General features: G+C 39.7%; 3 protein-coding genes and 1 pseudogene across 6 annotated transcripts; 2 read left to right on the top strand and 2 right to left on the bottom strand.

Annotated features, from left to right (window-relative positions):
• LOC104721394 (lysosomal Pro-X carboxypeptidase-like) lies at positions 1,682-3,711 on the top strand. Of its 4 annotated transcripts, none has more exons than XR_757015.2 (4): positions 1,682-2,018; positions 2,111-2,188; positions 2,321-2,471; positions 2,567-3,711. XR_757015.2 is itself a non-coding variant. In XM_010439364.2 (4 exons), the coding sequence occupies exons 2-4, from the start codon at positions 2,331-2,333 to the stop codon at positions 3,084-3,086; spliced, it is 489 nt and encodes a 162-aa protein (XP_010437666.1). In that variant the 5' UTR covers positions 1,690-2,018; positions 2,321-2,330; the 3' UTR covers positions 3,087-3,711. The 4 variants fall into 4 exon arrangements, 1 of the variants encoding a protein (XP_010437666.1); XM_010439364.2 differs by lacking the exon at positions 2,111-2,188 and having other exon boundaries at positions 1,690-2,018; positions 2,563-2,703; positions 2,880-3,711; XR_757016.2 differs by lacking the exon at positions 2,111-2,188 and having other exon boundaries at positions 1,691-2,018; positions 2,567-2,703; positions 2,890-3,711.
• On the bottom strand, positions 3,767-5,653 carry LOC104721390 (UDP-glycosyltransferase 73B3-like). Its single transcript, XM_019232728.1, has 2 exons — positions 4,519-5,653; positions 3,767-4,424 (listed from the first exon to the last, which is right to left on the bottom strand). The coding sequence occupies exons 1-2, from the start codon at positions 5,504-5,506 to the stop codon at positions 3,964-3,966; spliced, it is 1,449 nt and encodes a 482-aa protein (XP_019088273.1). The 5' UTR covers positions 5,507-5,653; the 3' UTR covers positions 3,767-3,963.
• Positions 10,674-12,799, top strand: LOC109127646. Its single transcript, XM_019232729.1, has 8 exons — positions 10,674-11,060; positions 11,152-11,209; positions 11,295-11,413; positions 11,527-11,610; positions 11,847-12,030; positions 12,150-12,265; positions 12,365-12,422; positions 12,538-12,799. The coding sequence occupies exons 1-6, from the start codon at positions 10,712-10,714 to the stop codon at positions 12,172-12,174; spliced, it is 819 nt and encodes a 272-aa protein (XP_019088274.1). The 5' UTR covers positions 10,674-10,711; the 3' UTR covers positions 12,175-12,265; positions 12,365-12,422; positions 12,538-12,799.
• The window catches only part of LOC104727451, a 3,677-nt pseudogene continuing 2,061 nt past the window's right edge, over positions 12,815-14,430 (bottom strand).

Below are 14,430 nucleotides of genomic sequence, written 5' to 3'. Positions count from 1 at the left end.
AAAATAAATTAATTAGATAAAACTATTTTAGTATATATTAATATTTTAGAGATAAATACTTGGTAAATGCTTCAAATGAGAGCATAGAGGAATATTCTAAATGCTCTTATGCTTTTTTTAATAAATATTGATTGGATGATAAAATTAAAAAAGATCTTTCATATGCACTTCCAATCAAGGCCTTCTTCATATGACATTGGGAGTGTTAAAGTTAAGGTTGAAAAAGAAGTTAAGAACATATTTGGTCATAATAAACGAAATTTACTATATCTTATAGCTATTGCTGCAAAAAGTAAGGAGGTCAGCTTCCAAATTTCATTCTTAACTAATTTAAAAGCTTTCAGAGATTGCATAAACAGTCATTTTTCACTTCTGATTTTTATTATTTGTTCTGTAGCTTTATTGTTCAAGGATGATATCAGATACATCTCTGAGCAATTTTGTTGGGTCTATGGTTCCATATTGCAAACATGGGTCAAAAACTTTCAAACGTGGAGATGCACATGATTGCTTGAAACCTTGTTTTAGATTGTAAAAAACTTGTGGTAGGAAGCTTTACTATCTTTGGCTGTAGCTTTCGGGATTGAGGTATCATACATGGTTGAGTCAACTTTGCTTGTTGTCTTTCCCCCTGAAGAGAGTTTGCCTTCTACGATTAGCATTATTCAAGAACGACGACAACAGTTACTTGCGTCTACATGCATAGCCCTCGTTTGTGGAGGTAAGTGTATATCTCATTCACCGACATATTTGTATATTTTTGGAGTAGCACTATGAAATTTTCTATCTCTATATATGTAGGTAGCATGGTTTTGATGAATTACGCGATTCCATTGCGAGCTCATGTTGCAACTATTTCAGTTGGATATATCTGTGATAGATCAATTGGGGACAAGTATCATATAATAATGAATTTAGTGGGTTTTTCTTGTTTATTATTATTATTTTTTAATTTATTTTGGTGGATTGTGGAAATGAATTTCATTGAGATGCATATATTGATTTTTCAGTGTTTGGAAGAGCACTTCATACATGAGATCCATAGACTCAACATAGCTGGTACAAGAAACGGTATTACATCAGCTGAATTGATTAAAGGTGGAGTTCCTTTGGACATAGTGTGTAAATCTCTATAAAAGACATTGGAAGTTCGTATCCAAGTTATTGAGCAGATGGAGAGAGACGACAAGCGTTGATGTTATGTTTGAACACAAAGGGTTTTAGACCTATAAAGACCAAATTTTATCAAATTAAATATTTCTTTATTTATCTTTTAGGATGTATTTAGTTCTAAGATGTATGTAGTTGATTTGCGATCTAGTTTACTATTAAGGAGAAGTTAAAAAGAAAAGCAACTTGTTGGATTTTTTTGGCACTTAATTGGTTTAATAAAGTTGATGAAAAAAGTTGATTTGTTCGTCAACTATCAGAATAATCCTCTATTTACAGTAATGATGCAAGTAATCATTCATTTTGGTTAACTTTGATTGACTTGACCAAAAAAAGCACATCCTCTAGTCAACCGACCAAAAAAAATAAAGTCAACTATAAAACTGGGACTCGAACCCAGCACCAATAAAGACATTGGGCAAGCTACTTAACCACTGGACTAAAGAACTTTGTTGATTTAATTGCACAACAAATCTAATTATCTCGCTTCACTTTCTCTTTCTTCCGTTTTCTTTGCTATTCATACGACAGAACCATCCAGAGCGGCAAACACTCTCCTCCCCACCACCGCCTCTTCTCGGCAAAAGTTGATGTCGAAGCTCTTTCCTTTTCCGAAACCCTAGATTCGATCTCGCAACTCCGGCCAAAATTAGATGTTTCCGACTAAAAACTTGGGCCAAAAAAAACAAGATTCATAATTCAATTAATCACCTCGACTCTTCTCTCTCGCGTTCAAACTCGCTCTTCCTCGACTCAACTCTCTCTCTCTTCTCAACCGTCACCACCTCCCTGAGTCAACTCGTTTGGATCAGCAGCTCTTTATCTTTCCCAAATCATTAGTGTAAACTGTATGTAATGCTTATTACCAATTGTGTAATGTGTTTACAGTTATTATTGTTGCTGGCTAAGAGCTTAGCCTCTGTTACTCTTTTTGTTTCAGACTAATCGAGTTTGGTAATAATAATCTTGCTTAGAGCCATGTGCTTCTTTTCCTAGAGTGCATCCTGGGAATTTAGTGGTCCTGTATTGTTGTTCCAGGCTCTTCTTGTTTTTTATTGAAGTAAAAGTTTTTGCAAAAGTGCATCTCGTATCTAACTTAACAACACTAATGCTTCGCTGTTTTGTCTCGTTTTTTTATATATATTTGCAGCATAGATTCTATGGAGAGTCTAGCCGCCCAGGTCAGCCAAGAAAACGAGATACCTCTGAACGCTGGATTACGCAATCTTGATAAGAAGCTTGAAGCAGAATCTATAAGCATCTCCTGTCATCATGTTTGGTGGTTCTTACTTATGGTGGAAGTAAGCTTACAAAATTCCAGTCAATTGGTCACTTCTTATTACTACACTCCAATACTCTCTCTCTCTCATCTGTTGTACTCCATTTCCTAAGGCAGTGCTTGCAGCGTGGTTCGTCAGGCTACAGTATCCGCATATTGCAATTGGCGCATTAGCATCCTCTGCTCCAGTTCCGCAGTTTGATAAGACTGTTCCGTCTTCAAGCTTCTACGACACCGTTTCTCAGGATTTCGAGGTCTGTATATTTCTTGTTTAAATCAAAGAGTTGTGATTGCGGTAAAGATGCTTGTGAGAGATAATAAGCTATGTATTCTTGTGCCATTATAGTATCTTTTGCATTCATATATAGTTTTATGGGTTTTTCGAGTGAAACTTTGTGAAGAAGGGATTGATCACACCAATTTTTGCAAGATCGATCTAGGACATTGCACCGACCCGATATTGGTAGGATGTGCGGGGCCTCATCATATGTCTACCAGTTTTACACCGCTCTCAAGGTTGAAAGGAAGATCATACTCCCAAAGCAAGATATCACATCCATTCGTTCAAGGGACAACATCATCTTCATTCCTAGTGAGGAGTCGCTCTACAACGCATGTACCGACCCACCCATCGTAGCCCGTTACAAAGCACAACGACAAAAGGAGAAAGCAACCGCTAATCCATCTCATCAAGACACATCTCAAACGGGTCCATCTCATGAGGGTGAGCCTCCTCGAGATCCTTCCGCCTGTGGAAATGAACGTTTTTGTTTCCAACCCTTTGAGGGTTCATTCACTTCAAACGCTCTTCGCCTGGCGCATAAACATAACAAGCTGCTTCTACAATGGAACAAGGTGCTAGATGAAACCATCAAGGAATACAAGAAGGAGGTTGAGAGCTTGAGAGAAAGGGTGAAGCGACTGGAGGAGCGAATTCCAGAAGGCTAGTCCCTCCAAAGCCAGATCCAAGAAAACAACACACACAAAGGAAGGGAAAATGAGAAAGCTTTTTAACACTTGTGACGGTTATAATTATTGTGACCAGTAATGGGAGTCCATGCATGGGGAGGATGTGACTAGGAACTAATTGTTTTTGTTTACTTGAAGAGAGTTAAGTTATAGTCTAGTGTCGAGCATGCCCATGTAGTAGTAGGTGGAGTGATTATGTAGTAGTTGGTAAAAATCAGAGAGTGGTTCCTTAACAACTACTGTACACTCAACTAGACGCACACTAATACTAGTTCCTTGAATCTTCCATTGTTGATAGCAAAATCTATTTATTCCATTGATATAAGTATATATATATATATATATATATATATGTCAATTTTTGGCTTTCAGAAACTAAATTTTTTTACTTTAGGAGTAACATTTCTCAGACTCAGAACTGAAGACAAATGGTATTTGATACATATATTTTATTGTAGCACAAGTAGACCAAGCAGAGTCTAACTACTCTTCAATCTCCCACTGATGAGCTCTTCAATGAAGCTATCCAAATCTGTCTTTGCTGATTACGAGCTAAACTCTTCTATGAAAGTGTTTAGCTCGTTGAAGGAAGACCCTCCTTCTTCCACGGCTGCTTTAGCCATCTTCGCCAGCTTCTTTGCTCGTCCTCGCCTCTTCTCTGCCTCTTCCCCAGCCAACACCTCCCTCACCGCTTTATCCACTTTTTCTCTGCTAATGAAATCTCCAGTACTCCTAACATGCTTTTTTGCTCCCACGCTCACTCCTGTTCTGAGCACTTGCGTAACCAATTTCTCATTGTAGAATTGCTCTGCTCCAACCGGCCATGTCACCATCGGTAGCCCTGCAGCCACTCCTTCAAGAAGCGAGTTCCAGCCGCAATGAGTCACAAACCCACCGGTTGCTTGGTGGTCAAGTATCAGCACCTGTGGAGCCCAACCTCTTATTATCATACCTTTACCTTTCACCCTCTCTTCGAACCCTTCTGGTAACCATTCTTCTTTGTCACCTATTCATACCAAGTTTTGTTTCAGACTCAAAACAGATAAACCCAAAAATGCAATTATATAGCCTGTTATTGTTTAAATAGTTAATTTCAATACCTGTGCTTTTCCTAACAACCCAGATGAAATTTGTTCCACAAGCTTCTAATCCTGCAGCGATCTCTATCAGCTGCTCGTTCTTGAAGCAAGCCACACTCCCAAAGGAAATGTAAATGACTGAATCTGGTTTCTTGGAATCAAGCCATTTGAGGCATTCAACCTCATCAATGCTCGCTTTCTTTCCTCTCCCAGCCTTCTCCTCAAATCCTCTGCTGTAAAGAGAGAGCGGACCGATATGCCAAGATCTCTTTTGTACAAAACTTTTGTAAAAATCGGCGTAATCCGGTTCAAGCTCGTAAAAACTATTCACAACAACTCCTGAGCTCTTCACTTCCGATTCCCTAACCTCAGCCATAAACTTCCCCATCTCGCTTTCTCCATGACGGTCTCCGATCTGGCCTTTAGTGATCACTATGTTCCCGGGGAGATCAGGGATCACAAAAGGCTCACAACTCGAAGCTACTGTGTTTTGTGGGTTATGCACTCTGATGCAATAATCAGAGCATAAAGAGAAGTAGCCAGTGCCGTGGAACACAAGTCTTGGCACATTGAACTTCTCAGCAGCTTCAGTAGCCCAGGGGAAGAACATGTCGGCGATAAGACAATCCGGTCTCGTTGTCTGGAGGAGCTTCTCAAGCTGGTCTTTGAAAAACCTTGTGGACAAAAGGAACTTTAAGGACAGATCTTGTCTATCAATATTGTTGTCTGCGGTGAAGAAATCAGCGTTTTCGCATCCTTCTGGTAACCCGAGCCGCACGCAAGGGAAGTCGAAGATCTGGATGTCGATTTCGAGACCCGGATTCAGGTTCTTGAAAGCGTCGATTGGTTTTTGGAGGATCTTGGCGTTGAGAGGTGTGGTGAGGATGGTGGATTTGGCTCCTCTGCTTGAGAAAAGCTTAGCCATGTCTACAGTTGGTATCATATGGCCATGAGCCATGAAAGGGAAGAACATAACATGGAGCTTATGAGGAGGATGATCACTACCCATGTTTGACTTTGGTCGAAAAGAAAATGAGATGTTCTCAGAAACTAAAGAAAACTAATTATGTGAAATGAGCTAGAGATCTTGAAGTGATGGTTTGGTGTCGTGTTGAATGGTTTTAGCAGTTTGTACATATCGTCTATATATAGCATAAAATCCATATGGAAGGAAGCTTGTATCATGGGTGGGATTTCTTGGATATCTTATATAATGGGTTGTGACGTGTTTACATACGTCACTATTTAGGATCGGTTTTCTAGGTCCTTTGTAATTTGTATAAATCACTTTTGAGAAGTAATTATTTTGAACTTTGTTTTTTTTTTTAAATGGAGAAAAAGTGAAACTAATTGACTAAGATAATGATAATCACTCACTATAGATTATTGTGGTTTGATAATCTATAATAAGTATCTATACAACGTATATAAATCACGGGAGTTTGGATAATGATGGGTAAAAAACATATTTGAGGACAGTGACGTCTTTACATACGTGTATAGTTTTGGTTTCTTTGGTACTTTACTTCCTCTCCTAACGTGCCAGAGTTGTAATCTATGAGATCACTTTTCAAAGGTCTTTCGGAATCCAAAACCTTGTAACTTGTAAATCAGTTACGGGATCTTCTATTTCTCTTCCTAATAAATTAATTAACGTTTTGGTTTTTTACTTGATGTTTTCCTCTACGTGTAATGTTAATTAATGATTTATATTATTATTTTGCTTAAATGTATTGGGGTTACTTTACTTACTTGTCTTGGTCAATTTGGGTCTTTGCGAATTGCAATAGAGAAAAGTGAGGTACATGAAGAACGTATATTGCAATTCGCCTCTTAGACTTTTGAGACTTAAGATGTACTGCATGTTTTTGTCTCTTTTTATCAGTGTGAGTCATGTGGCTGATCGAGATAACGAAACCAAAAAAAACTTTACTGCAGAATCCATTGAAAAAAAAAAATTATTTGTTACAGATAGTTTAATGCTAATCAAATAAAATGCCTGTAATGAATTTTCTCTGAAATTATTAGAATTTTAAAAAGAAAAGTTAGAAATGATATTGGTGTGTACCAAATCTAAGTGGAATCCTTGTGGTTCTCTTGTTCTTTGTTTTAACAGAACGAACAAAACTAGAAAACGGAACTATTGTTGGATTTTGTGTCCTCTCATGCCTCAAGAACCTAACTTCACATTCCTTTTACCAATAGTACCAACTACAAAGGTCATTCTTTAATTGGAAACTTGAATGAACAAATACAATACTAATTCATACTAATTTTTATGTAACTCAAACCAACAGAATTACAAAAACGTTGTTCCTTAACTTTCAATAAATTCAGCTTTACTTAATTACTTTGATCCATTCTCTTTTTGCAATTTAACAAACTGAAGCTCTTCCATCAACCTATTCAACTCAATACATTTTGTTTCACCGCCCAGTCTCTCTCCGTACCGTTGTTTCAGTAATGCTACCCATTCGTCGTTGGCTCTCACTTCCAAATTTCCACCGGGCATGGAATTATTTGGGCTTTCACACCCTCTGCTCCACCATATATGTATGCGTGGCACATGTTTGGGAGTAAAGGAAGAACCAACATGGTCTCAATACTAGTTGACCTAACTAAAGCTTCTAAGAATAAGCTAGTAATCTTTGAAGTTCGAGAGCTTTGATATTTGGTTGAAAAGAGGAATATTGTATGTTTAGAAAATCTATTCGTTTAGTCCCAAAAATTAAGGGAATAAATGGATGTGATGATTAGTCAATTTCAAAGCTGAGAAAATATCACATTTGCCACATTAACAACTATGGTCTAATACCGGTGGTCTAGCTATTCTGAAGCTCGATAGCTGGTAAAATCGAGTAAAATGATGGTCTACCACCAGCGGTCTAGCTATCACGAAGCTCACCAGCTGGTAAAATCGAGTAAAATAGCGTTCCAACAGCGGTGGTCCAGCTCTCCCGTTGCTCGGACGCTAGAATCCTTCCCATTGCAACATATAGTAATTCACATATATTCTCTCTTCCTTTGCCACTTTCGAGGTCCAACCTGTCTGTGTGGTTCCTACGACATCCCAACACACGATTTTTAGAGCTTTTTAAGCGCATGGTTATTAAGTACTATTAACTAAACAAATTGCTCTTGAGTTTAGTGTTTCTCTAATTATTGGTAGCCATGAATTAGACAATGAGCGAGATACTTTCAAGAAGTCATAATTAAATTTGTTAGATAAAACATTATAAGATAAATATATATATATATATATATATATATATTTTTGTCAACAAAAGATTAGCTCAAACGAGCCAATTGGGTGGGAAATTATTTACAAACAAAACATGATGCAGATAAACACGCGCTTTGCATGCCAGAGAATCTGCACTTACATTTGCAATTCTAGAGATAAAAGATAAAGATAAAGATGAAAATTCTTCCTAGTCAGTCTTGATGTCATCAAGATACGCCGAGAAAGCTGGCCAGTCCGTAGGAGAAGACACCATCTTCACTAAGTCTGAAGAGTCTGTAAAAAACGCCACATCTCTGCAATCATGTCCGATCATACACCGCATCGCCCAAATGAAAGCTTCTACTTCTGCATATAAGGGGGAGAGACTCCGTGAGAAATTAGTGGCTCCTCGAAATGGCGGCGTGTCCTGAAACGACGAACAAACCCATCCCGCACCAGCGAGCGGGTCACCCGCTTTCCATGATCCATCAACGAAACAACGATAACCCGAAAAAGACACAGGAAGATTAGTAGTGGCTACCCTCTGTCGGGGGTCTGGAGCGAGAGTGATAGAGGTCGAATCCATACCCTCACTCTCTACCTGAGCTTGCTGCCACGACAAAGCCTCACCTTCCGCTACCAAGACTATCCTCAGGACGCTCAACAATATTTTCATAAACTCGTGCATTCCTTACTTTCCAAATATACCACATAAGCCAGGGGAACATTGAAACCTGAGACGCAGGGTTATTGTTGCCCAGAAAATGATCCACATTTGCATATACGGACTCCGTGGGAAAGGAAATAGCCCCCACTGGTACGTTTGCTAAAGCCCAAACCTGTCGAGCTGGAGGACAAACAAATATGGCATGATTTACCGTTTCCTCCTCAGCACCACACCGTGCACAGCCCAGATCGCAGGCAATGCCCCGCTTTTTCAAATTTGTCGAGACCGAAATACACCTCGATAAAACTTGCCACATAAAATGTTGAATTTTTGGTGGACAACGAACCTGCCAAACACTGGCCAGGAGGGAGGTAATCTCCGGTCCACAACCAGGTGCTTGGAAAGTTCCAGGTACTTCCCGACGAGCCAAAAGGTAACCAGACTTAACTGTGTATTTTCTATTTTTCGTATAATGTCAATCTAACTGGTCTTCCCTTTGAATGCTTCCTAAAGGTAATGCTCTTATCAAAGCGACATCCAGGGGATCAAAATGCTCGTTGAGCATATCCATTCGCCAAGTATTTGTTCGACGATCAATTAAGTGAGTCAATTGGAGATTGGGATCCTTAAAAGGACCCTTGCATAACGCTGGTCTCGGGAATTGAGCTGGTATCCAGGGGTCAGTCCATATTGAGACGGAATCTTCCGTGCCAACCCTTTTAATAAGTCCTTTGTTTACCAGAGCGCGAGCAGAACAAATACTCCTCCACCCATACGATGGAGAATAAGACCGAATTGGATCCAGTGGGTGTGTATTCCTATAGTACCTACTTTTAAAAACTTTGGCAAACAGGGAGTCTGGAACCTCAAGCAGTCGCCACAATTGTTTAGCCAACAAAGCCGAGTTAAAATCATCAACATTCCTGAATCCTAGCCACCCCCAATTGCTTACTAACACACAACCTATCCCAAGCTAACCAATGCATGCCTCTCGTCTGGCCATTGGAACTCCACCAAAAATTTACCACTGCACTAGTGAGTTTGGATGTAATTGTCTTCGGTAACCGGAAACATGACATCACAAACGTCGGAACTGCAGTCGCCACAGACTGTATCATCACTTCCCTTCTCTATTTTGAAAGCAATTTTGCTGTCCAACCATTCGTCCGACTCTGCATCCTATTTCGAACAAAGGCAAAAATCTTCATTTTAGTTCCACCCAAACTTTCTGGTAAACCGAGATAAGATCCCAACCATTATAAGATAAATATATATGAAGACAATNTGCCCAGGGGAAGAACATGTCGGCGATAAGACAATCCGGTCTCGTTGTATGGAGGAGCTTCTCAAGCTGGTCTTTGAAAAACCTTGTCGACGAAAAGAACTTTAAGGTCATATGATCTTGTCTATCAACATTGTTGTCTGCGGTGAAGAAATCAATGTTTTCGCATCCTTCTGGTAACCCGAGCTGCACGCAAGGGAAGTCGAAGATCTGGATGNTCTATTTTGAAAGCAATTTTGCTGTCCAACCATTCGTCCGACTCTGCATCCTATTTCGAACAAAGGCAAAAATCTTCATTTTAGTTCCACCCAAACTTTCTGGTAAACCGAGATAAGATCCCAACCATTATAAGATAAATATATATGAAGACAATTCGATTTATGTCAAATAAAATATTAAAATTGGGTTTTAAGGATTATTTTGACTAGTGAGTGTTGTTCATTGACAAATAAAAATGATATTTATAGTTGACAAATAAATTAAAGAAATTTGGGTGCACCTGTTTTCAATAAACTATTTAATCAGAGTAGTGCCGTTTTTTAAATATAAAATTATTTAAGATAAATGCACTACAAATAAACCTAAACCGGAACCCTCCGGTTTTTAACGATAAACCGTTAATTGGATTGGGAACGGAAACATGATGGTTTTGCTCATCGGTTTGGCTCACCACCACCAAACTCTATTCAACAGAAGTTAAATCGTGTTTCTGAAACCAAATTTGACGAGCGGATTACTAAATCATCGTCAAAGTAGTGATCTTTTTGACTGTCCTCCTCCAGGGCTTTTTGGTTTTATCAATCTTTTCGTTGGTTGTGTCGTTGAGATTCCTGCAAAGTTAATCCCCATGTCCGACGACGATAAAGAGTTGCAGCAGGAACCCAACGACCAGGAACCTTGGCTCGCTGTTTAGGTCTGATGATGTCTTTGTGTTACTTAAAAGCTTGGATCTTTCATAATCTTACAATATAAGGATATTGCAGTGTATCTGCTATTTAGTTTTAAGGAGTGATGAAAAAAGGCTGATACTTTATTGAGATTGATGCTTGATTCGAATTTAACTAACAGCTCACCTTGCACATGCCTAGGAATGTTTTTGATAATTTGTATTGGTTTTTGGATGCTAACTTCATGTTTTGTGAATCGCAGTAGTGGGTTTTATCATGATCCAAATGCTGGTTGGTATTATTGTAGCAAGGATGGTCGTTACTACAAGCATGAGAATGGCGAATATGTTCGCTTGGAATATGAAGAGTCTGGTGGTCCTGTAGATATCGTCACTTGTGATCTATCCGAAGATGACTCAAACAGAAAGTATGCTCTTCATCAGGCTGAGAATGTAGAAAGTGAGTATAAAGTTTCACTGAGTAATCCTGGAGAAGCTCCTTCAGGTAAGTTTACATGTAGTGCTCTGGTGAATTATTGCATAGCATCTATAATACATCGATAGACAAACTGATAGACACGTTATTTGCTCGTAAGATCCAACAGGGTCCTCAAATGACCAGGAACCTGAACATCCTCAACGCCCTTCCTCATGGTAGGTATTATATCTTTTATTGTCAAACTTATATATGTTTCTTCATCATATGGCCTATGAATTATTATATTTTCCTTTGGATCAGGGTGGAAGATGCACTTATCGAACTTTATTTGGCTGGTTATAAACAAGAGCCCAGTTATTCCAGCTATAAGATGACTTCAGGGGAAAGTACTCAGGATCATCATATGTTGTCAGCTAATGGTCTTTGCCTGGGATAGTGCTTATTAGCCTTTTATAATTGCAAACTTTGGAATCAATTTGCTCTTCAAGTTTGAAATTTTAGGAGAGAAGCTACAATTGCGTTTGGTCTCCAGGAGACGATGAGGCTGAGGAACTTGAAGACGGAGAATGGATTCCTGAAGAGGATTTTGATCCACAGGAAGACAACTTCAGTGAAGGTTTTTATCTCCTTATGTCCTTGTCATTTGCTTTCATTCTGCTCTTGGTTATGCTTATCAATACGTAAAGCTAAATATATCCTTATTCCTCGTGCTGTATGGTATTGTTCTCTCGTAAGCTGATCCCAATGTTGAATGATTAACTAGCCTGTAATGTTGTACGGGAATCTTTACTTCAATAATTTTCTTTCCTTGGCTCATATTCTTAGCTTTGATGCTCATAGTTTCTTTACTAGATGCTCGTTCAAGCGAGGAAGAAAGATGGCTAGCACAATATGGCCAAGTCATCAAATCCCCTGAGATCCTGTCTGTTGATTTGTGGGATTGGAAACTTGTTTCGGAAACCAAAGAAGCTTTAGCTGACAGTGAACAGGTGGCTAGGTTAGTAGGGAGGCTGGTCAGACGGAAAGTACCTGGAAAGTATGTTTCTCCTTATCCTTTTATGGTTTGCTTTCTTTGAGGACTTGTGTTTCTCTCATTTGCATCAAACTCCTGTGAATGAAGTTTACTTATGATACTTTGAATTCTCTTTTCGCCAGACGTCCAATGAACTCCAGAAACTGATAAGTAAGACATATGGAAAAGTCGTTGGAGATTTGATGACACCTTCTCCTCTCGTTGTTCGTGATTCTACCAATTTAGAAGATGCAGCCAGGTAAATTGGTAGAAGCTTAGGAGGAACGAGTTAATCCGATTTTCCTAGTGGCATTATGAGCAACGTTGCTTACTATGTCTCCAACTTTTTGGTCTCCAGGTTGCTTCTGGAAACAAAGTTCCGAAGATTACCAGTTGTGGATGTAGATGGAAAACTGGTGAGAATCTCATTTAGTCACAGTCTTTTTGTCTTCTTTCTGCAGTTTGATTTGGTTTTGGTCTTTTCAGTTTCTAAACACATTGTTTTTTTTGTTGTTGCTTCCGCCCAACAAGATTGGGATCCTTACAACGGGAAACGTTGTAAGGGCTGAGCTGCAGATCAAACCGGAAGCCGAGAACTCTATATAGCTAGGAAGCAGCAGTGATGGAGTAGATCCCTTGAATCTTCCATAGTTGATAGCAAAATCTATTTATTCCATTGATATAAGTATATATATATGTCAATTTTTGGCTTTCAGAAGCTAAATTTTTTTACTTTAGGAGTAACATTTCGTAGACTCAGAACTGAAGACAAATGGTATTTGATACATATATGTTATTGTTGCACAAGTAGACCAAGCAGAGTCTAACTACTCTTCAATCTCCCACTGATGAGCTCTTAAATGAAGCTATTCAAATCTGTCTTTGCTGATTACGAGCTAAACTCTTCTATGAAAGTGTTTAGCTCGTTGAAAGAAGACCCTCCTTCTTCCACGGCTGCTTTAGCCATCTTCGCCAGCTTCTTTGCTCGTCCCCGCCTCTCCTCTGCCTCTTCCCCAGCCAACACCTCCCTCACCGCTTTATCCACTTTCTCTCTGCTAATGGAATCTCCAGTACTCCTAAAATGCATTTTCGCTCCCACGCTAACTCCCGTTCTGAGCACTTGCGTAACCAGTTTCTCGTTGTAGAATTGCTCCGCTCCAACCGGCCATGTCACCATCGGTAGCCCTGCAGCCAATCCTTCAAGAAGCGAGTTCCAGCCGCAATGAGTCACAAACCCACCGGTAGCTTGGTGGTCAAGTATCAGCACCTGTGGTGCCCATCCTCTTATTATCAAACCTTTACCTTTCGCCCTCTCTTCGAACCCTTCTAGTAACCATTCTTCTTCGTCAGCTATTAATACAAGTTTTGTTTCAGACGCTAAACAGATAAACCCAAACATACAATTATATAACAGTAGGCTGCAATTGTTTCAAAAGTTAGTTTCAATACCTGTGCTTTTCCTAACAACCCAGATGAAATTTGTGCCACAAGCTTCTAATCCTGCAGCGATCTCTATCAGCTGCTCGTTCTTGAAGCAAGCCACACTCCCAAAGGAAATGTAAATGACCGAATCTGGTTCTTTGGAGTCGAGCCATTTCAGGCATTCTACCTCGTCAATGCTCGCTTTCTTTCCTCTCCCAGCCTTCTCCTCAAATCCTCTGCTGTAAACAGAGAGCGGACCGATATGCCAAGATCTCTTTTGTATAAAACTTTTGTAAAAGTCGGCTTAATCCGGTTCAAGCTCATAAAAACTATTCACGACAACTCCTGAGCTCTTCACTTCCGATTCCCTAACCTCAGTCATAAACTTCCCCATCTCGCTTTCTCCATGACAGTCTGCAATCTGGTCTTTACTTATCACTATGTTCCCAGGGAGATCAGGGATCACAAATTGCTCACAACTCGAAGCTACTGTGTTTTGTGGGTTATGCACTCTGATGCAATATATAGAGCATAAAGGGAAGTAGCCAACGCCGTGGAACACAAGTCTTGGCACATTGAACTTCTCAGCAGCTTCAGTTGCCCAGGGGAAGAACATGTCGGCGATAAGACAATCCGGTCTCGTTGTATGGAGGAGCTTCTCAAGCTGGTCTTTGAAAAACCTTGTCGACGAAAAGAACTTTAAGGTCATATGATCTTGTCTATCAACATTGTTGTCTGCGGTGAAGAAATCAATGTTTTCGCATCCTTCTGGTAACCCGAGCTGCACGCAAGGGAAGTCGAAGATCTGGATGTCGATTTCGAGACCCGGATTCAGGTTCTTGAAAGCGTCGATTGGTTTTTGGAGGATCTTGGCGTTGAGAGGTGTGGTAAGGATTGTGGATTTGGCTCCTCTGCTAGAGAAAAGCTTAGCCATGTCTACAGTTGGTATCATATGGCCATGAGCCATGAAAGGGAAGAACATAACATGGAGCTTACGAGGAG

The sequence above is a fragment of the Camelina sativa genome, chromosome 11 (assembly GCF_000633955.1).
Source record: "Camelina sativa cultivar DH55 chromosome 11, Cs, whole genome shotgun sequence".
Taxonomy (NCBI): Eukaryota; Viridiplantae; Streptophyta; class Magnoliopsida; order Brassicales; family Brassicaceae; genus Camelina; species Camelina sativa.
Note: the sequence above shows the minus strand (reverse complement) of the source record. Positions and strands in the feature narration are given on the sequence as shown.